The 23264-nt window shown below is 44.5% G+C and overlaps 1 protein-coding gene across 3 annotated transcripts in view; it reads right to left on the bottom strand.

The window, feature by feature from the left end:
• The window catches only part of LOC309699501 (tenascin-like), a 61433-nt gene that overhangs the window by 23875 nt on the left and 14294 nt on the right, over nucleotides 1–23264 (bottom strand). For all 3 annotated transcript variants that reach the window (XM_082522541.1, XM_082522540.1, XM_082522542.1), the window contains exons 5-6: nucleotides 17946–19406; nucleotides 10580–10695 (exon numbers count right to left, since the gene is read on the bottom strand). In XM_082522541.1, the coding sequence (XP_082378667.1) occupies nucleotides 10580–10695; nucleotides 17946–19406 (1577 nt within the window). The remainder of the gene's footprint in view (nucleotides 1–10579; nucleotides 10696–17945; nucleotides 19407–23264) is intronic.

Below are 23264 nucleotides of genomic sequence, written 5' to 3' on the forward strand. Positions count from 1 at the left end.
CGATGCTGTGTTTCAGTTATTGCTGTAGGTGGACGCCGTGCGGCATCTGGCCCACGTAACATTTGGCTGTAACTGAACCCAACGTGGCTTAAGCTATTGGAGTGATGATGATGATGATGATGGTGAGAGAGAGCCTGAGTGGAAACACCACTCTGTCTGTGGGGCTTCCACAATCAAACTTTACTGAAGCAAATGAGAAACAATCAGGAAGCAAATCAGTGACATCGCCGCACGTCTGGAAACGGCTGTTTCTGGTTTGTGCAGCATGTCAGGCTCATTCAGGGGAAACTAACCCTGAGGTTAACCCCTAACCTAAACTAGTGGGAGGACACAACGTAAAGTCTCTGATGTACGAAAAACACAGAAGGAAACACATCGCTTTGATCAGCGGCGTCCGTCACCTGGGGACATATCTGCCCCTCCCACTCGTGTGCAACCTTATCATAGTAGGAAAATGAGGTTTATGATTTGGAGTTACAGGAAATGAAGGAATTCAAAGAGATTCATGAATATTTCCTCTCTGAGGGTCGTTTCTCATCCAACCGTCTCTGCTTTGATGTGTGCGAGTGCACAGGAGCTGCTTCTCTTCAGGTTTGTTGTTGTTTGTTGTTGTTTGTATTGTTTTCATGTGTTTGTAACTCTGTCCTGAATGTTGTTGATAAACCCTGTGACAGACCTGCCCCGCCTCTCGCCCTGTGCTGGGCAGCGACTGAATGAACCTGCAGAGTCAGCGTGAGGCCTGGACTTCATTCATGAAAGTCAGACCATAGATCATAACATTAACACCATGTTGTCGTAAATACGAGTTGTAACTGGGGGCAGATAAAGTTCCTGCTTCTGCTTCACCTTCTTGGCTGAAGCTCGTCTAACAAAGACGCCTCAGTCTCAGCGGCTGCAGGATTTCAGACGACCCTTTGAAAACCTTTAGGTGACGTCAGCGCAGTGATAAGAAATGCATCAGTCCACAGCTCAGAGGGAAAATACCCCAATTAAGACGTCATTCCCATAATTTCCGTCTTTCATCTTTTCTAATTCAGGCTCTTAAGAGAGAATCGAGTCTCTTTGTGTGTCGGAGCCTCAAACTGCCCTCCAATTAAAGGCTGCTGCACTTTTAATGCCTGGATACTGTGTTGTAAAGTAAATGGACCACAGCTGGTTGCCATGCTGGTCTCTATGGTGACTTCCTGGCGACGGAGCTCCAGAGGTCATTCTGGATCTGCGTCCTCGATCCAAACACGACATCATTAACATGGAGGCTCCAACAAGTTCACGGTACGCCTAAAACCAGGCCGAGGCTGCGTGGCGTCGCCACGGTGACTAAACCAGCCGCACAGCGACTCTGCTTCTTTACGATTTCATGGTTTTCTCCGATATAAAAATACATCTTTGCGCCGTCCTCTTCTCCGCCTGGGTGTGTCGACGAAGCCTGGACTTTGTTCCCGTTTAAGTCCCAGAATAAGAAAAACCTCAGCATCGGTCAGGAAGCAGAATAAGCAGGTCAAGCGAGCTCGTGTTAAACCCTGTGCGGCTTTTTTAAAGTAACCGTCAGAAATATTTTCCTCATATATTAAAACGTTCTTCCAGGCAGGAAGTTCAGCCTGGTGGATCAGCTGATTTGAGTGTGAACAGCGTGTTTATGTTTTCTACTCTAAAAACAATCCTTGTTTCTATTTTTCTAACATGTTTGATAAAGTAAAACTGCTCTCATGAAGTCACACATGTCTGCACTGACACACACACACACACACACACACACACACACACACACACTCTGGAGCTGTGGGCTGGGGAGTTCCTGTGAAACTGAGTGACCTGCTTGAACTGATTTATTCAGTTTCAGTTTCTATGATTCATCCACAGAAACCTAAAACACCAGAAGCTGCATTTTGGCTCTAGTTGAACTTCATGCAGATAAGCAGTCAGAGATCCCAGCTGGGCAGCGCTGCTGGTTGTACTGGTGACTGACTCATACTTCCCTTGGACGTGAGGTCACTTGGTCGTCTTGGACTCACAGACTGTTTTATCCGCACAAACAACATAAAAGACACCGTTAAAGCTTCAAGCCCACATTCAGTAAATATGAGTTTGCTTTATTTACTGAGTATGTCTCATATCGAAACTGTAAAAAACACGTTGAGCGACGAGTTAAAGGGGGAACTTGAAGCTTTGCACCCCGGCCTGGATTCGTGTCCATCTTCAGCACTAACACTGGTTGGTTAGCTCGGTGCGAGCTGCAGGATTTTCCTCGAGGCTGTTCAGATTTGTTTTGCTGCCACAGAGGAAATCAGTGACTGAAAATGAGTTTATGAAGTCAGAAATGAAGCAAGGAGAAAATCCAGACTGAGGAGTGACGTCTGTCTGACGCTCTGGAAATGCTGTCAGAGACGATGGTTCAGCCTGAATGTGGAGGCTACACCGCCTGACGGCGTGCAAGCAGAATCCTTGGATCCGGAACGGATCTGGATTAAGCTGCCGTGTTTTCGTGAGAACTTTGACAACTTTAATAACATCACATTTTCTTGGAAGGAGCCGCCGCCCGCAGTGTGCAGAGGAAGCGTTTCCTCATTCTCAGGCACGCAGCGACCGACTCGCCTGCGGTCACGAAACAGTCTTCATCAACCTAAAGATCAGTGAAAGCTAACGCCGCTGCTCGCTGACGTGCAAACGGAGAAAGATGCTCGACTCTGAGTCCAGAGGAAACAGCGAGCAGTGAGTTCATAACTCAGCCTAACAGTTTCATTCATGCACAGGTGAATCCATTAACACCAGTCTGTTCCCTTTGATTTCCCAGTTTGGAGGATTTTTTTTTATTAAAGCTGAATTTTGTGTTGTTGTTTTCGAGCGCTCGTCTTCCAGCTGAACATCAGCTTTCCCACAGATGGACTCACATTATTCTCAGCTACTCTGTTATGATGCAGAATGAATGACTGTGAGCTGCTCAGCCCGGAGGACAGGAAGCAAACCCTGACCAGAACCTTCCCCAACCTTCGGCCCACCTGCTCTGCTTCAGCGAGGATCAAAGGTTGGCTCGTGCAGACACGCCAAACGTCAGCTCGTGTTGGCCGAGGCACCTGAACATCACGGAGCAGTCTGCGGTGAGATCACATACTCTCACTGTCTCAGCTTTTTCTTTGAAACAACAGATCCCAAACGAAACTTTCAAATCTGGTAAAATTCAGTGACTCTGAATGATCGGAGAGGCGGGATTCAGACGTGGTGTTTGTCCCAAACAAGGGGCCCTGGCTCCGCTCTTTGACCTGCACTTGCACCCGTATGACCGTTTAGTCACTTCTCTGTTTAGAGACGAGCTTTGGGACCACGCTTCCTTGCAAACATCACTCCAGACTTCATGCATCATCAAAGCCTCCCACTCAGCAGCGTGCTTTCAGTTTTCATTTCTTCCTACTGCAGAAACGGTTCCAGAGAAAGCAGCGCTGAGACGTCCACATCGCTGCTGCTGTTTCTGTGCGTTTAACTGGAAACAATAATGAAACCAGCAGCCGTCAGACTGACACTGATCTCTGTTTCCTGATGTTCTCGCTGCTGCTTGTTGTGACACGCCGTTATTTGTGTGACGTTTATCTCGTGTTTATCCGTCTCGTGTTTATCCGTCCTCGCTCTCTTCCCATCTCCCTCGCTCTCTGTGTCACAGCTGTAGGTCCACGGTGATGTCATCTCTCTGGCAGTTGCCATGTTTTTGACAGTGTTTACGTGTTTCCTCGGCAACAAGCATCCCACATCTGCATCTTTTTCTCTGGACCTTGAGGAGTTCACTTCATCCACCTCTGTCAGCCCACTCTGCCCACTCGGCTTGTTGTCTACTTTTCGCTGCTTCTCTGACTTTAACGCTTCAAAGCTGACGGCCGTGACAGGAACAGGAAACCTCCAGAGTCGGAAAGCCGGAGCCAAATTCTCACAGTGCGACTGCCGCAGCGAGCCATCCAAACCTTTTCTTTGCCTTTCCAAAGATGACACATCTGATCATTTTCTGATCGGATTCCCAAACCAGCAAATGACTTAATGGGCCCGACCGTCACAAAAAAGATTCTTGTAATTATTACTGGGAGGTTTACATGTGGCTTTCAAGCAGTCAGACATCAGGAAACAGCCCTCTACGACTCCTGACATCAAGAAAACCAGCTAACCTTGACCTCTGACCCTTTGATGGTTTCTTTGTTGGTGAACATGTTTGTCACAGAGACTGTAAATAAAAGATGGAAGTCTGTTTTTCAAAGCTGGAACGTAAATCAGCCACCACCTCGCTGCTGTCTTTGTTGTTTTGGAGCTATGTTTGGATGAGAGGCTGAAGTGCTAAGTTAGCAGCTAATGCTAGCTAGCTCGATGATCCCTGTTAGGCAGCACATAAGCACATTAACCTAACCCCCCCATCAAACTAGTGAAAGTGGTACTCTCCTGCTGTGCACAACATTTATTTCTTCATACTCAGGAAGCAGAAGAAAGCCTTAAACTGAGTCAAAGTGCTAATATGACCAAGCTTGTTAGCAGGCTGCATCAGCACAGAGGGAGCTAGCAGGCTTTATGAACGTTATGCTAGCACCATGAGCCGCACAGTAAGCTCTATTATTTTTCAGGGGACTTCTTTAAAATGCTTCTTTAACAGGACAGATAGAGTTAGGAGGTCCGGTGACTCGAATTAGCTCAAATGAAGCGTAGCAGGCAAAGAAGCACCGCATCCTTCATTTACTGGTTGAAAACAGGTGATTTTTAGGATTCTGGACATTTTTTAAATCAGTTTCATTTCTTCTGAACGATGAATAAATGAAACCTCCTGTAAATATTTGACATTTTTTCACAAGAAAAAAAAGCAGAGAGAACTTTAAGCTGCCTGGTGCCGTCTTACTGAGGACAGCTCTGACTCTGAGCCCAACATTTCACCAACACCATAAAATGATGCAAACTTTGGAGACACGACGAGTGAAATGTGCCAGAAACAGCACATGTAACTGCACATATCAGCACCGATCTCTCATCCTCTGTCCTTCTATTCCACTCCTGTTTTCTCTTCCTTTGCTTGTCTCTCTTTGTTTTCCGTCTGTGTTTGGACTGCTTCAGGATAACGTCTCCCCTCGGTGGGTTCGTAAAGACGAACACATGTCGATCTGAAGTTCAGCTCCAGTTTTGTTCCCTCTTCGGCCAAGTCTCCATCATTTCCTCCGCCTATTAACCTCCATCCATCCATCCATCCTTCCTTTTGTCTCTCTGGTGCTGTTAGTCGTTCCAAACAAAGTCATTACTAAGTCTTAATCCCTCGATGATGTCAGAGCGGGAAGAAAATTACAGTATGAGGCGATCACTGTAACTGTGTGTGTGGGAAAACATGTCTGAGAGGAGGCCAGCACGTGTGTGTGTGTTTAATGTAAAGCAGCGACTTCTTTCATCTCAGTGACAGTTTTGATTTTAAGTGATGTAGAAAGAACGAGTTTAAACGTGTTTTGGTTTTGCCGAGGCCCCCCCCTCTCTCCTGCCGCTCCTAAACTCACAAATACCAACGCAATTAGTAATTTTCCCTTCTGTAAGGCCCTCTGCAGCCGATTGATCGCACATGTTTGTGAACAGACTGATGAACATGTGAAGCCCAGGTTACGAAGCATCTCAATACTTCTGTGATTAAAAGGACAATTTAGTGTTTTTACACCAGGAGAATGATCAGACCCCATCATGCATCACGTAGCTAATGACCATATGTAGAAGGCCTGGCTGCAGGGCATCAGACATCCCGCCACCCACACACTGAGATAGATGGAGGGAAGCTGTTTTCTATCATGTTTGGCACACGGAGTTTGAACTCCTGGTTTCCTGCAAACAGTTTCCATATAATCCCAGAAAAACTGGTAATTTCATCAAAATTATATGATGTTCTCCCGTTTCAGTGTTTGGTGCCAGATGGGTGAAATGGAAACAGAGAAACGTTTACACTTATTAGATAATGAAATCATGTATGAGCCACAATAAGTCACTATATTTGACATATGTGACTGAATTGTTACCTGTTATTTTCAGGTATTAATTCAGTTAAAAGCACATGACAGAAGCGTGCTGTAGTCCTGACTCAGGTCGTCAAAGGTTTCCAGGAAATTTGCATAGAAATAAACACGTTAAAGAAAGACCACATGTCCAACATGGACATGGCCTAAAAGGCTGCTGAATGAAGTTAGTTTTTCACAAACATGATTATCCTCTGCAGTCCTGTGCAAAACTACCTGCACCATAACTCAACACTGCATCAGTCAGCAGCAGGAAATGAAGTGGTGATTTCCTGTGTGACTTCTTTGGTCTCTGACGTCGTCGCTGAGGAACTTTGGCCACTCCACTCGTTCACGCACAGCATCTCAGTCAGGTTGACGTCTGCACTCTGACAGCAGCTCGATTCAGCTCTTCTGTCAGAGATCTGCTGCTGTGCTTGGATCGTTGTCCTGTTGATGACCCTGTCCGAGCTTTAGCTCACGTTTGACTCCAGACGACTTTGGGGAACAGAGGTCCGGGCAAATGGCCCAAATGATTGTCCTTCCTCCACCGTGCTGAGCACTGGTATGAGGTGCTGCTCTGCATTGTGGACATCATCTCCACTTTGGTCTCGTCTGTCCAAAGGACATTAATCCAATCACGAAAAGCTAAGCTGTGCTGCCAAATAAGCCACACCCACTCGGTGCTTTTCAGGTCAGCAGGTCTCTGTGCATGACGTCCTCTCAGAAACAATCACATCCTTATTTCTGGCTGCAAATACACATTCATGGTCAAACAGTCTCTAAACTGCAGCTCACTTTTACATATTTGCACGTCCTGCTGTTGCTCTGTCCTGCAAACATCACTTTAAACAGTCTAACGCTTCAAACTGAAACACCTTGAACTCATTTGCACAAACTTGCACGCTCGGCTGTTACAAGCGAGCAAATGATGAACAGCTTCATCAGACAAAGCTACGCTACTGCGCCCCCTACAGGCGGTTACATCAGAGGAGCGGACCGAGGACGTTGTTGCTATGTTGCAGTTTATTTTCGTCCACGATGATATGATTGTGTTTGTGTTGCTAACACTGTCGCTAACGACACTCACTGCCAGCGCTTTAAGGTTCCTGTGAGGGAAGCAAATAAAAGTGCTCATATGTGGTTTGAGGAGAATCAGCAGGAAATGCAGCACATGATTAAAGCAGGAGATGAGGTGTTAGTGTCTTCCACATGGGCTCCGACTGCCAAGCGCATCCGGCTGCGATGGAACGAGTTTGGCTCTAAACGAAAAGCCAAAATGAGCGGAGGGAAAGCAGACGAAATGAAAAAGGAAATCCATCAGCCGGCCGTCCTCCTGCTGCTCTGCTGCAAACATCAGCCCGACATTAACTGATACATAATTACTATTATTCGTTTTCACAGGAGAGGCAGATTCGGTGTTTCTATATTTAGTGAATGGTTTTTAAACTCTTTGTCAACAGAATGAAGCTTGGTGAAAGTCCCTGCCCTGCCTGGAGGGTCGTGGTGGGCTGAGCAGCCACTCTGGGGCGAGTCCAGGTTTGATTCTGTTACGTCTCCTCCATCTTTCTTTTCTACTGTCAATCTGTCCTGTCATAATTAAAGCCATCAGGATCCATGAGGATATTTTTTAAACCAAATTAATTTTTAGATGACTCATCATACCTCTGCAATGCCCGAGGTTTAAAGAGAAAGGGCAGATGTGTTGTTACTTTGATCTGAAAACACACATCTCTGTGCCGTGTCCCGGCTCAGACTCACTCAGTCTGACGCATTCACGACTGATTTTTGCTGTTTTAGAGAGAAAACCTCCAAAAGTCCTATGAGCAAGAACTTGGTGACGGCGGGAGGAAGAACTCCAACAGAACCAGGATCAGGCAGTTTTTATTAAAGCCATTCAAAGGCACCTCTGAGAAATATTAGCATCTTATGAAGTTCAAACATGTAAAATTAGTTGCTTAGCAACACTGCTAATGATTTTTTAAAATCATAAAACTTCACAAAACTGAGTATTTGCTTCATGGTGTCGTGTATTAATAACACTGAATACAGAGCGTGTTGTAGAGCAGGCTGATGAGTTTATGCATGAAGGTGGATGCTGGGTGTTTAAAGACAGTGAGTGGTTACTGGTGATGTGTCGGCCGCGAACGAAACGGCTCTTAGAGCCGGGTCTTTGACGTGAGCGACGCGAGCCGTATTTTTTTTCTTTTCTTTCTCTCAGCCTCTCTCACACTTTTTCCCGCCTTGTGCTTTAGAGGCAGAGGGGGGAGGGGCGGTAGTTACACTCAGTAGCACAGGAACAGAGCGGGAGGGAGAGAGAGAGTTGCAGATGATAAAGGATTCAGAAAGTTTATTCATGCAGGTCCATATGACAGAGAATGTGCATCTTCTTTTTGTTTTCATATTTTAATTTATATTTAATTGTGTTGTGGTTTGCAGTGTTTTGTGTTGTTTCTCTTTAAATTTGTTTAAAAGGAAAAAGCTGAAAATTTAAATAGTTAAAAGTTGAAATGTGAATAGTTGGTTTTTGTATCATATGATTTATTTATTACATTTTATGTGGAGTGAATAAATAAAAGTATATTTACGGTGGCTGCTACAGACAAAACACATAATAACTCAAAACACGTACAAAACACAACAGAAGTGCTCCAGGATGCTAGGGGGCAGTGTTGAGCTTTTGTTACCTCGTGGCTACACAAGCCGGCAAGTACCAACGACTGGATTTGGTGTGTGGTAGTAACAGGTAAATGAACTTTTTTTAAAATTATTTGAATATATATGAGTGCCTGTGTATAAATACACAAACAACACACACATGCTTTCAATTGTGTAATTTAAGTGATCTAGTAGCTCTGTTTGGAAGTTCAGTTAACGCTAGAAATGTTTCTTGGAGTTTGTACGTGTTTTGTCTCTAGGGGCCACCGCATATATTTATATATAAACATATATAAATAAAACCACTTTTTTTTTTTACATTAGTAATTCCTTTTGTGCATAATTTTATATTATTGTTAATAATAAATTAATTAAAGCAACAAAACAACCTGAAGAACCGGCTCTCTATAAAGAAATCCCATCACTAGTGGTTACTTTACAGGTGGACGTGGGACCACCAGAGTCCACACAGCGCTGATCGGTCCAAACCCGGCAGGATCCTGACACTCCAACAAATTTATGTCCCCATCACTTTCCAAATCAAACCCACTCTAGTAACCACGGTTACTGATGTTTATTAAATATTAGCTGGAAAAAGACATAAACAGCAGCTCCATCTAAATCTCCAGGCACATTCAGCTCCCCTGTCACGAGGGGTCACTGCAGTGGGTAGCTTTCCTCCACATCCACCTACTGACATGACCCCAAAGCAGAGCTCTGTCTCCACCTGGAAAGTGAACCAGCAACTGAGCGGATGTGTGAACCTCCACCTCCCAAACCTCTGAGTGGTAGCTAAAATGACCCCCCGAAGAAAAAACTATTGTAGGTTACATTTCTTTGTTTAATTGACTTTGAAATTTCAAAATTGTGACTTTCGCCGCCATCTGGAGACGCTGAGTTTCACTTCCAGTCACGGAAACATGAAAGCGGCGCTTTGGTCTCAAACCTGCGCTCAGCCGACGGAGTCACTGAAGTTTAACGCCATAAAATCTGCAGTAATTTAGTGTTTATGGAGCCCAGAGATCTCCTCTGGCACTGCAGCCCAACCTCACAGATCATTCTTACAGGCGTTTGTCATGGAAGTGACAGACTGTTCGTGTCCTTCAAAATAAAAGACCAACACACCCCCATCACTTACACTTTGGATATCCTCTAAGGTTTGCAGACTGTGATTGCTGTTATGACTGCGGTCACATAAAGCAGGATTTTTATGGTGTGTGTCAAATGTTTGAAGTTCATTTTGAGCTCAGCAGTTTTGTGCTTCAGGCTGTGAACGCTGCTCACAACGACGCACCGCAGTTTGATATTTCTACCTGCAGACCTCTTTGGAAACTTCACTGAGGATCTTGTAAAGAAACGTGTGTCCTCCACACTGCTCCACCCTCTCTACATGACCTGGTGAAGGTCCTGGATAAGGGGACAGTGAGGACTGTGGATCTGTTATGTGAATTATGGAAATATGTGCGTGAGCCGAACAGGTTTTTACTGGACTGTCTCCGTGTGGTTCCACAGTGTGAGAGAAAAACAGCAGCTGGCTTCACATTTTATTCATTTTATTAAAAATATTCAGTTTTAAATGGGGCCTTTCTGCTTTTCCATACTGGAAACACTTTGGTCTGAGTCATAGCACAACACGTATATTACTGTATGTGTTGTATATGCAGTTAATGGTGGATGCTTCTGTCTAACATGGCAGAGTTTCAGATCAACACGACACGTCAAACGTCTCACAGGAGAAAGTGGGCCCCTCTCCGGGAACAACACACGTTTCTTTAAGAATGAAACTTCTGATTTTTCCCCTTTTTTGCTGCTTTCAGTTAAACTGATAAATTCAGTTCAGGTGATCTGATGCTGGAGTCTGTGCACGTCTGCCAAAGAACCACTGAGGAGGTAGAGAAGTGAAACTCAAAGACTTTAAAGCTTAACCTGCCGCGTACCTGGCTGCTGAAGGTGATGTAGTAGGTCTCATACTGGACAGGAGGCGGAGTCCAAACCAAAGCGACTGACGTGTCTGTGATGTCCTGAGTGCTCAGCCGGGAAACACCAGACATGACTGAAAGAGAGAAACACAGACTTAGCTGCACAATGAGACTCAGGCTAACACCACCGTGTGCGTTTGTCTCCACGTGTTTGTGTGGCAAAAACTCCTGTTCAGCAACATTCCTGCTTTAGCGGACGCCGCGCTATGCTGACCTCATGTTATAGGACAGAGGCGAAGCAGCTAGCAGCACAACAACAAACACGACCTCTTCACCTGGTAGATGACCTGGCTTCATCCACCAACACCATGGCATCTGGGAAGGAGGCCCTACAGCAGCTCCACCCTGTCCCAGTGGCTGGAGCGGGCCAGCCTACCACACTCAGCCCTCTCCACCTTTACATGACCACCACTGAAAGTGGAGCACAGCAGACTGCCAATCGACAGATCATGCTATCAACTGTTTAAGACAAGTGCACGTTTACTGAGCAAATATGCAATAAGTTTATTTATACAGCAACAAATCACAACAGCAGTCGCCTCAAGGCGCTTTATATTGTACAGTGGACCCTACGCTATTAGATACAGAGAACAACAAGCATATGACCCCCTATGAGCAGCACTTTGGCGACAGTGGGAAGGAAAAACTCCCTTTGAACAGGAAGAAACCTCCAGCAGAACCAGGCTCAGGGAGGGGCGGGGCCATCTGCTGTGATTGGTTGGGGTGAGAGAAGGAATATATTTGGGGCAGTATAATCCAGGAGTGACGTTTCAAGCTCTTCCACTCATCAGGTGACAACAAACATGATAATAATAATAATAATAATAATGGCTGTATTCAGTGACTTGCAGATGGATCACACACAGACGAACATCATCGGCGCCACAGTTTAGTCACCTCATCACAAACGTTCCTGTCCATGCTCCGTGCAGTCGACACTGCTGAATAACCCTGCAGGTCTTCTTCCTCCTCGTTTTCTCTCTCCTGTGATTGATGCAGTGGAACAAGCAAAGTGTTTGTCCTGCAGCAGGAGGCTTTTTCTCCTCCATCTTACCCAAACCAAAGTGATGCATTTATCAGAGTTTGGCATCAGCCTTAATGAAACCTTAAACCATCTGCTCCCTGGCACCACAACAACAGGACAAACCATTCGATCTGATGTGCAGGTTGAAAATGACACTGCTCCAGTGATGAGGGGTGGTTTTCTCATTAAGGCTCATATCCAGGTCTGTGATTTCCGAGCCACAGCATGAGCTCAGATGAGGAAGAAGAGGCAGATTTCAGTCTTTGAGGGGAAAATTGAAAAGCAGCGGGAGCTGGCTGAGACCGATCGAGGAATCTTCTGGTGACCACAAACAGGACTCAGTGATGTGGAAGTGAAAGAAGCTGCTGGCCAACACATTCACTGTAAGTTTACTGAGGCGATAATACATCAGAAAAGCTCTTTATTTGCTTATGCACTCTAATGTAACTTACATTAATATTCCTGTGTGCTTGATGCAACCCACAGCAGTGCTGTGTGTCCACTGGAACACTGGAAAACATCAGCTTACCTTTAAAGGTGCACACTATTTTTACTGTACTGTTACAGCACTGTATAGAAGTAATCATCACATGTATGTAACCTCTGCACCACAGCTGTGTTGGCTCTGTTTCAAATACAGCAGCTGAATTTTCATTTGCTTCAGGTGTTTGTTCTTCTTTGTTCTTTAATGAAAAGAAAGTAAAAATACAAAGAAGCTTATCTCATCCACCTTCTGCTGCTCTTCTCCCATCAGTGTTCTTTAGTCAGCTCATGAGAACAGCCCGACGGACTCGGCAATGACCCCGCCTCTCCTGCCACTGCTGCGTCTGGATTAACTTTATTTCCTCCCAGAGGGAACGTCGTGACTTTATTTCAAACTTCCTCTGGGATGGTTTAAATCGCTCACACCGCAGCAGCACGGCACAAACACAGGCGCAGTAAACAGACCAACACCTCCGGCTCACGGAGGCCGCCTCCATCAGCCTCCATCAGCCTCCAACAGTCAAACTGGAAGATCCGCTGCTCGTGGAAGGCAGCTACTCAAGTTCAGCGTGCGTGTTACACATGTAAAGAAGCATTATTTGGCTGAGCGCCTTCACAATAAAAGCTTCCCCATTCTGCAACATTATTCCATCAAACAGTTTCTTTTGCACATAAACGTCATCAGACTGATAAATATTTCTCCGTTTGATCCCATCTGCTTTGTGTCTGCGTCTATCAGACTGTGGCCTTGGTGGTTTATTCGCTGCTTTACGTCAACTCTCACTGTTCTGTTTTGCGTGATGGTTCCTTTAAGCTTTATCGATTTCAGCTGCCACAACGTTTTGATGTTTGTTGGGTTTGTGTGTCAAAAACTGATTAAAGTTATAGCCAACGGCCGTCATGTGGAAGGCACATCAACACAAACATACATTTAAAGACACAAAAACTAAAAGAAACATTTATCAGAACAAAATGTGCACGTCTGAGTGTTTTCAATCAAACACTTTAAAGAAACCTAGACGTGCCTTTTTAGGTTTGCCTCTTATCTGTAGTTACTTTTATTTAATTTAATAACTGTACAGTTCTCTGGTTATAGGAACCACTGTCCTCGATGTAAATATGTAAGAAAAATGTTTCTGTCCTGTTTGTTTGTACATGTGTCTTTCTGGCTGCTGTTACAACCAAATTTCCCCTTGTGGGACAATTAAAGGATTATTCTATTCTATTCTATTCTATTCTATTCTGTTCTATTCTATGTTCAGGCAGACATTTCAGTTGTTTTCTCTGAGAGCACTTTGTCTCACACTGGGCCAGTAATGGCATCAACATGATGAAGCTGTGACTGTCTCTTCAGTACTTAGCATGTCCCACTGCTATGACTGCTTAACAACAGTGGAGAATAATGAACATATGATATTTGGAGGAAGCAGCAAGTCGCTGTCAAGAACCTGCACTTTGTTTTTACAGCTGGTAATATGTCAGTGCAGCGATTAGAGCACGCTGTAGGTGTTACAGGTACTGTGGCAGCTGGGGCGCCAAAATAATACCATAAAATAACAGAAAAGAACTTCCTCATGAAAATACGGTTATTTTCAGCAATGACAATAAAGTTTGTTGCCCTAATTTTACACGGGATTCTGCCTTTTTCAAGTGCTTTTAAACATTAAATTAGGAACATTTTAATGTGATGAAACAATGAAATTACCTATAAAAAGGTCAATGAATGCGGCAATATGAATCATAATACAGTTGGTTTAAATAATAATGGATTGCATTCATATAGCGCTTTTGAGACCCTCAAAGCGCTTTACAATTCCCCTCTGACCACCACCAGTAGGTGAAGCGTCTTGCCCAAGGACACAACGACCGAAACTGTCCGAGCCGGGGCTCGAACCGGCAACCTTCTGATTACAAGGCGAACTGCAAACTCGTTAATTTACATTAGAAATGTAAAATCAGTCTATTTATTTAAATTTAATGATATTCTAGAAGAACAGTACAAAACTGTAAAATACACAGTAAATACTTTTATATTACAATATTTTTTTTACAGTGTGCTGCAGTGGTTTGTATCATATCTATCTAATAGACTCCAGTTTGTGCATGTAAATGGAGAGTCCTCTTCACACGCTGAGGTTAATTATGGAGTTCCACAGGGTTCAGTGCTAGGACCAATTCTGTTTACATTACATCAGGAAGTCCTAAAAGTCCCTGAAAAGCCTTCAGCTGATCCAAAATGCTGCAGCAAGAGTCCTGACAGGGACTAGAAAGAGAGAGCAGATTTCTCCTGTTTTGGCTTCCTGTTAAATCCAGAATTCAAAATCCTGCTCCTCACATACAAGGTCTTAAATAATCAGGCCCCATCTTATCTTAATGACCTTGTAGTACCATATCACCCTATTAGAGCGCTTCGCTCTCGCTCTGCAGGCCTACTTGTTGTTCCTAGAGTATTTAAAAGTAGAATGGGAGGCAGAGCCTTCAGTTTTCAGGCCCCTCTTCTGTGGAACCAGCTTCCAGTTTGGATTCAGGAGACAGACACTATCTCTACTTTCAAGATCAGGCTTCAAACTTTCCTTTTTGCTAAAGCATATAGTTAGGGCTGGACCAGGTGACCCTGAATCCTCCCTTAGTTATGCTGCAATAGACGTAGGCTGCCGGGGATTCCCATGATGCACTGGGAAACCAACCATCATCTCTGACCAGCGCGTGGTCATAAACTGGAGGGAAATATCCAGTTAATAATAATAATAATAATAATAATAATAATAATAAATTTTATTTATGAGCGCCTTTCAAGTCACCCAAGGACACTTTACAATAGGATAAAACACTTAGTAAAACAATGGCAGAATAAGAACAATAAAACAAAAGCACAAGATAAAATGAACAAACAGTGGATTCACAGTGAATATGCAGATTTGAACAGATGAGTTTTGAGGTGGGATTTAAACTGGGGGAGAACCAATATTTCTTATTTCAGGGGGCAGAGAGTTCCACAGCCTGGGAGCAGAGCAGCTGAAAGCTCTGCTTCCCATGGTGGTGAGGCGGAAGGAAGGTACAGCAAGCTGGATAGAAGAAGAAGAACGAAGTGAACGGGCAGAACAAGTGGTGGTTAACAGGTCAGAAAGGTAAGGAGGAGCGAGGTTATGAATGGCCTTGAAGGTGAGCAGAAGTTGTTTGAATATTATCTGGAATTTCACTGTGAGCCAGTGAAGTTCCTGAAGAACAGGTGATGTGCTGGTAGGAGGGGTTCTGGTGATAATGCGAGCAGCAGAGTTCTGAACCAGTTGAAGCTTATGGAGGGATTTTTGGGGGAGACCATGCAGAAGAGAATTGCAATAGTCAATACGGGAGGTAACAAGACTATGTACAAGAATGGACGTAGACTGGGTGGAAAGAGAAGGAAGCAATCTGTTAATGTTACTTAGATGGAAGTAGGCAGAACGGGTGAGGTTATTGATGTGAGATTTATAGGAAAGTGAACTGTCTAGGATGACACCAAGGCTCTTAACCTGAAGAGATGGGAAAACTGTGGAATTATCGATGGTGAGTGAGAAATGGTTTGCCTTCAAAAGGTTGGATTTGGTGCCAATAAGGAGGATCTCAGTTTTATCCTCATTGAGCTTTAGAAAATTAGAGCTAAACCAGGATTTTAACTCGGATAGACATTCTGTAAGGGAAGAAGGTGGGAGGGAGGAATCAGGTCTGCAGGAGAGATATAACTGGGTGTCATCAGCAAAACAGTGAAACTGAAGATCAAATTTGCGGAAGATGGTACCTAGAGGGAGGATGTATATTATAAAGAGAAGAGGGCCTAAAACTGAGCCTTGAGGTACACCAGAGCTGATGGGGAATAGACGAGAGCGGAGTGATCTTAGTTGAATAAACTGGGAGCGGTCGAGGAGATATGATTGAAACCAGGCGAGGGGTGTGTCAGAGATGCAGAGAGAGGAAAGTCTGCTTAGAAGGACAGAGTGAGAAATGGTGTCAAAGGCTGAGCTCAGATCTAAAAGGACGAGAATGGTGAGAAGACCAGAGTCAGCTCCGATTAGAAGATCGTTAGTGACTTTAAGTAGAGCAGTTTCGGTACTGTGACATGAGCGAAAACCAGATTGAAATCTCTCGTAGATGTTATTATTAACCAGGTGTAAATGAAGTTGAGCTGCAACCACTTTTTCGAGTATCTTAGAGATGAAGGGTAGATTGGAAATCGGACGGAGGTTGTTAAAGGTGTTAGGATCTAAAGAAGGTTTTTTCAGTATAGGAGTGACTAGAGCAGTTTTCCCCCCAAATAATATAATAACAGCAAAAACTTGCATGTTTTAAAGAAATAAATGACAACTGTCTAAAATAATGTGAAAAGGCAACGTTGGCTAAAGGAAATCATAATATTTGGATGTTGGCTCGGTGTTATGTATTTGCATCTGTAGCTATGTCTAGGAAGGAAAATCAGTGTTCACAAAAAATCTGTTTCCAATCAAACGTTTTTGCATCATTTAAATATGCCAACAGTTTCTCCTGATTATGTCATTACTGGGGTCTCTGCAGCAGGTGGATGGAAACATACTTCACACTTTCTGCTGCCCACTCTGAGTTTACTCAGTGGGCTGTCAGGCTGTGGGACATCCCTCCCTCCACTCCAGTAAGTGGTCAGTTGCATTTGGGAAAACACTTAAAACTCTCACACACATGCGGCTGTCCTGTGCAGCTGTCTGAGGGAGTTTTTATGTGGTCTGGACTCTACCGCTCTGGTAATGAAACTGCTCCGTCACTCAGATCACTGCAGCGTGAACAGCCTCCAAACAGGCGTGCTAATAGCCTACCACACCCTGGTAACAACAATGGCAACAACAACAACAACAACAACAAGAAAACATGGCTGAAAGAAGTACGCAGCTCGGCTGATGCTGCAAAACTGTATCAAATTAAACAACCCCAGAATGACAGTTTTAGAAGAAATGTGTGGTTTGTGCACATTTGTTGCAAACAGATATTCCCACTGCAATTAAATGTGATCCTGTCATGGTGAACAAATGTTCTTCAGATAAGAATGAGACACAAACATGCATTTTACACAAAATAAAGGAAAGACATACACCAATGTAACCATGTCCCTAACTTTAACCCACACCACTATACACTCCAACTTTTAAGAAATTCACCCTGGGTGTAGTTGATGTTAAGAGATTATTATCTACAGGAACAAAAACTATGTTTGTTTACCAGATCCCCAAGGTTTGATTCTGTTCATCTGGACGTAGATGTGGGAGAAATGTTTCGTCACTCATCCAGGTGACTTCTTCAGTCACCTGGATGAGTGACGAAACGTTTCTCCCACTGAAAGCTCTACATCCAGATGAACAGAATCAAACCTTGGGGGTTTACTTACCTGTTTGATTGAGCATGCATCAAGATGTTTGTCTACCAGACTGTTGACATTTTCCCTGCTGTATTGTTGGGCAAAGTAATCGGTCAGGATTGACTCAACCGGACATTACAGGAAGTGCAGTTTTGGTGCTCTGGCTTCATTTTCCACCTTACTGTTCAGCTTCTGGTTCCGTCCATGCCCCCACCATAAATGTAACCAACTCTTGACTATTTGTGGTTAAAGCCAAGCCTACCAAGTCAAATTTAAAGAGGCTTGGTGGGGAAATAAACAAGCTGTCTTTCTTAAAACAGTGAATTATAGCATTTACACTGGGAGCAACTTTGCTCCTTTGTGCTGTTCGTGCACACATATCTCGATATCTCGATATCTCGATAGATAGATAGATAGATAGATAGATATGGAGAAGATAAATGGAAGATTTGACTCACCGACATCACAGTTGGGCCCAGTCATCCCCTCCTGACACTGGCTGCAGTCTGGTCCTGTGAACCCCCGACGACACGCGCAGCTCCCCCTGAAGCAGCGCCCCCTGTTGTTGCAGTTGTTGGGGCAGCTTTTAGCACTGCAGTCTGCACCAGTGAATCCATCATCACAGACACACTGTCCATTCACACAGCGCCCCCTGTTGTTGCAGCTGTTTAGACAGGTTCTTTCAGAGCAATCCTCGCCAGTGAATCCATCATCACAGACACATTGTCCGTTAACACAGTGCCCCCTGTTGTTGCAGTTGTTGGGGCAGCCTTTAGCACTGCAGTCTGCACCAGTGAATCCATCATCACAGACACACTGTCCATTCACACAGCGCCCCCTGTTGTTGCAGTTGTTGGGGCAGCCTTTAGCACTGCAGTCTGCACCAGTGAATCCATCATCACAAACACACTGTCCATTCACACAGCGCCCCCTGTTGTTGCAGCTGTTTAGACAGGTTCTTTCAGAGCAATCCTCGCCAGTGAATCCATCATCACAGACACATTGTCCGTTAACACAGCGCCCCCTGTTGTTGCAGTTGTTGGGGCAGGTGTTTTCAGAGCAGTCGTCACCTGTGAATCCGCTGTCACATATGCATTTACCATTAACACACCTGCCACGGTCGTTGCAGTCATTTGGGCATGTTCTTTCAGAGCAATCCTCGCCAGTGAATCCATCATCACAAACACACTGTCCATTCACACAGCGCCCCCTGTTGTTGCAGTTTTCAGGACAGACTGCCTCAGAGCAATCCGCACCGGTGAAGCCACTGTTGCAGACACATTTACCGTTAACACACCTCCCACGGTCATTGCAGTTGTCTGGGCATGTCCTCTTTAAACAGTCTGGCCCAGTGAATCCAGGATTACACACACACTGCCCGTTAATGCAGCGCCCCCTCCTGTTGCAGTTGCTGGGGCAGGATTTGTTGAGGCAGCTGGGACCTGTGAAGCCACTGTTGCACACACACTTGCCGTTCACACACCTGCCTTGATTGTTGCAGTTATCGGGGCAGGATCTCAGGGAGCAGTCATGACCGGTGAAACCAGGATTGCACACGCACTGTCCGTTAACACAGACCCCTCTTTTTTTGCAGTTTCCGGGACAGGATTCATCGGAGCAGCTGGGACCTGTGAAACCACTGTTGCACACACATTTGCCTTTCTCGCACCTGCCGTGATTGTTGCAGTTATCAGGGCAGGCTTTCAGGGAGCAGTCAGGACCGGTGAAACCAGGATCGCACACGCATTGAACATTCACGCACTTCCCGTTGTTGCTGCAGTCCCCGGGACAGTTGGACTGGCTGCAGTCCGGCCCGCTGAATCCAGGAAAGCAGACACACTTGCCATCCTTGCAGTGACCCTGATCACTGCACTCACTGGGGCACTCCTTGGTCTCTGGTTTGATGGAGCATCCTGCACCTGATGGACAGGAAGAGGTCAAGAACAGGTTCCTGATCACCACGGCAACAAACTAAATTCAGTTTAAACCATTTTGAACCAAGCTACAGTATCTGTGACATCAGTTCAGAGATCCTAAAAGAAATCCTGACTTCTTTTTTGGAAACCCGAGTGTGTGTTATCTGGCTTCATGGACAGATAGAGCTGGGTGTCATCTGCATAGCAGTGTAAATGTATGCTATGTCTTCTAATGATGCTGCCTAAGGGAAGCATGTATAATGTAAACAGAATTGGTCCTAGCACTGAACCCTGTGGAACTCCATAATTAACCTCAGTGTGTGAAGAGGACTCTCCATTTACATGCACAAACTGGAGTCTATTAGATAGATATGATACAAACCACTGCAGCGCAGTACCTGTAATACCTACAGCATGTTCTAATCGCTCTAATAGGATATTATGGTCGACAGTATCGAACGCTGCACTGAGGTCTAGCAGGACAAGCACAGAGATGAGTCCACTGTCAGAGGCCATAAGAAGATCATTTGTAACCTTCACTAAAGCTGTTTCTGTGCTGTGATGAGCTCTGAAACCTGACTGAAACTCTTCAAATAAGCCTCTGCAGATGATCTGTTAGCTGTTTGACAACTACTCTTTCAAGGATGTTTGATATGAAAGGAAGGTTGGAGATTGGCCTATAATTAGCTAAGACTGCTGGGTCTAGAGATGCTTTTTGAGTAAAGGTTTAACTACAGCCAGCTTGAAGGCCTGTGGTACATAGCTGATTATTAGAGATAGGTTGATCATATTTAAGATTGAAGCATTAATTGACGGTATGCAGATATCCTGCATCATAGTAATGACTAGGTCAAATGCATTCTTAGATATCCAAAACATAAGACGGCCATCAGCATCACTTCAGTCATAAATGTGGTTTGTTGGAGGATGAATGAAGCGTCTTGAATGAGTTAGAACCAGATAGTTACCCTTTGTTGCACTGCCTCAGTTTTGGGGGTAGAGTGAAGGGGGGTGGACGTCTAATCCTCTCTAAATAGAGTGTAACACAGCCTTGTTGTGACTGATTATCCCCTGTGTGTGTGTGTGTGTGTGTGTGTGTGTGTGTGTGTGTGTGTGTGTGTGTGTGTGTGTGTGTGTGTTGTTGCGGTGCAGAGGGTGGACTGGGCGGAGGTGGGGGCTGAGATCACACTGGGCACAGAGCTGAAGACAGAGACGCACAAACAGTCCTCTCCCGTTTCCATCACTTCAGAAGACAAAACATTCACTTTTCTGAAGCTAAACTAAAAACAGGACATTAACTTTTTATCCAGTTTTGGGTAATGATTTTGGAGTAAATTACAGTCTTACTTTATTCCCCCTAACACAAATCAGACCCCCATATCCTCACAATCTATGGGTCCCCATGTTTCAGGTAATACAAGTACACACACACAGCTCACAGGTTAATCTCTGCCAGTTTGTAATGTGATCATCTCTGAAATTAATCCAATCACACACTCAAAGAAAAACACATATTCTATTAGTAGAATACAGCTTTAGTCTACTTTACTTTTTTATTAGATTAACATAAAGCTATTAGAACACATAATAACAGATGGTGGTGAAATATTCAACAGGTCTGATGCACGTCTGAGAGAGCATGAAGGAGGGTGTAGGAAACAGCAGGTAGCTGCCCAGTAATGTTAAATAAAGTCAAAAAACTTTCATTTTCATTTCGCTTTGCTCTGTATTAGATGTTTCATATTTCATTCATTCACAGTGTTAACGTTTCCTCCAGGTGTAGATAACGCCTCCCACTGTGGGTCCCTGTAACCCTGTCAGAGACTGCTCAGCTGTCAGGTCAGCTTTCCACACATGAAGAGAAAGATTTAGATTTAAACGCCCACTCACATCCTGGGCCACCTGACCTCAGGACATCACATGATAGGGTGGGGCTGGGTTTCACAATGAGCTGACCTGAAGCGTGGCTGATCGTGACCTACGACCGATTCACACCTGGCTAATGTGATTAAGTAGAGAATAGTCCAGATGCTTTTCTTTCCGAGCTTCTTAGACCACGATGAGCTGGATGACTGAGAACCTTCACAGAGGACACTTCCTGTGTTTCGTTACCAAACTGCAGAAAACCTGCACGCAGATAAATGTTTGTATACTTCTATGTGAAATGATGAGAAACCTTTTCAAGAAATCAACTTAAAAAACAAACAAAGACAAAAACCTACAGAATAGAAACCACATGCTCAGAGAGCTAATCGTCAGCAGAGACATGTCTGTGGCCTCTCATTGGTCTGTTATTGCTCGAGGTCACGGTGCGAGGCAGATTCACACAGTAATGCAGTCGATGGATCCTGCGCTGCTGTTGACACTCTGGTTGTGTTTTAAATGCGAGTGAAAAGGAAGGTTTATGAATCCGAGTGTCATCGTGGAGCAAAGATTGAAAAGGGACGTCCTGGGAAACAGAGAGCGGCACCTCCATCTCCTCGTGGCCCGTTCCTCCGGCGTGTCATTTTTGGCATCGGGTACACGTTTGGTGTTGTCGATGTTTGGACGCTGCTGTCACAGACTTTGCTGCAAAGCGATGCCCTCACAAAACAAGAATTCGGCAGTAAAAAAAACCTGGAGCGCACACAGGGACCGTTTCTTTAACAAATCCAATAGAGTCCAGTGTTTGTTAAACATATGTTGCTATGAACACACACTGTGCTGCAGACCAACAACATCTTGGGTCATTTTCACTGTAATTACGAGCTAAAGATCAGCCGCTGTAAGACCGACTGCTGCTCTGTATGCCGAGCGCCGCCGTGCTGCGCGGCGGGGAGGTTAGCACCTGCTGATGCAGACTCGTATTAATCGCTGTTCTCTCGTGTTTCCTCCTCTCCTTGCGATCTTTTTCTGTTTGCGTCTCTTTGATCAGCAGCCACAGAATCCTCCCAAACATCCCCAGTGTTTATTTTCATAAATAGGATTATTGCTGGTTGTGCCAGAGTTCGGTTTATATTTACTTTTTCATCCATGCGTGAGCTGATTGCTCCATTTGGTCTGGAGTTTCTGTTTGCTAACCTCACCAACATGCTTCAGGTGCTTTTAGAGTGGATCTTTGGCTGGTTGGGGTTCATACTGTGGAGCTGCTACAGGACATCATCAGCTCCACACTGATGAAATCAACTGTGGGTGACTTTGGAGCCATGTGATGGAAAACCTCGGCTTTCCTAAAGCTCCCGAACTTATTTCTTCTCGAAGCTTCGAGGCCTTGAAAACATGACTCACGATCTGCTGCACGTCTTTCTGATAAAGTTTGAAAACATTTGATTTTTATTTCATTTATTACTTTTGGATTTTTGGCACTGAGGTGGAACAAACACGACCTCGACTTTGTGTCTGTTAAAGGTTTGTATGCAGGTCCTGCTCCTCCAGCTGTTTTAAGTCTTTTGAGTCCTCTGGTATGAAAAAACATCATTTTTTCCAGCCTGGTATAAAGAATTCGTTCATGCATGACGAATGATTTTGATCACTGTCTCAAATTCAGTTTGAATTTTTATTTTTTTGCACGTGAATGAAAAACTTTTCACGTTTCGTTTAATGTTTAGACGTGACATGAAAATGTGGCTTTTCTATATGACAATGACAGAAATGCAGCCGGTCATTAAAGCTTCGGCATGTGATGAACTTTAAGAATATTTAAAATGAAGATGCTAAAATTATAAACATCCATGAAGCATCAGATCGGCTCCTCACTGGCTTCAGGGATCTAAGAAGGGAAAAGTGCTGAGTGAGAGTTCATAAAGCTGTGAAAGCTTATCGTAGGGCTCGATCAGGTGACTTTTTCCACTCACGCCAAGCTCTTTATACAACATTCACCCA

This window comes from Aulonocara stuartgranti (genome assembly GCF_965226115.1).
Source record: "Aulonocara stuartgranti genome assembly, chromosome: 22".
Taxonomy (NCBI): domain Eukaryota; kingdom Metazoa; phylum Chordata; class Actinopteri; order Cichliformes; family Cichlidae; genus Aulonocara; species Aulonocara stuartgranti.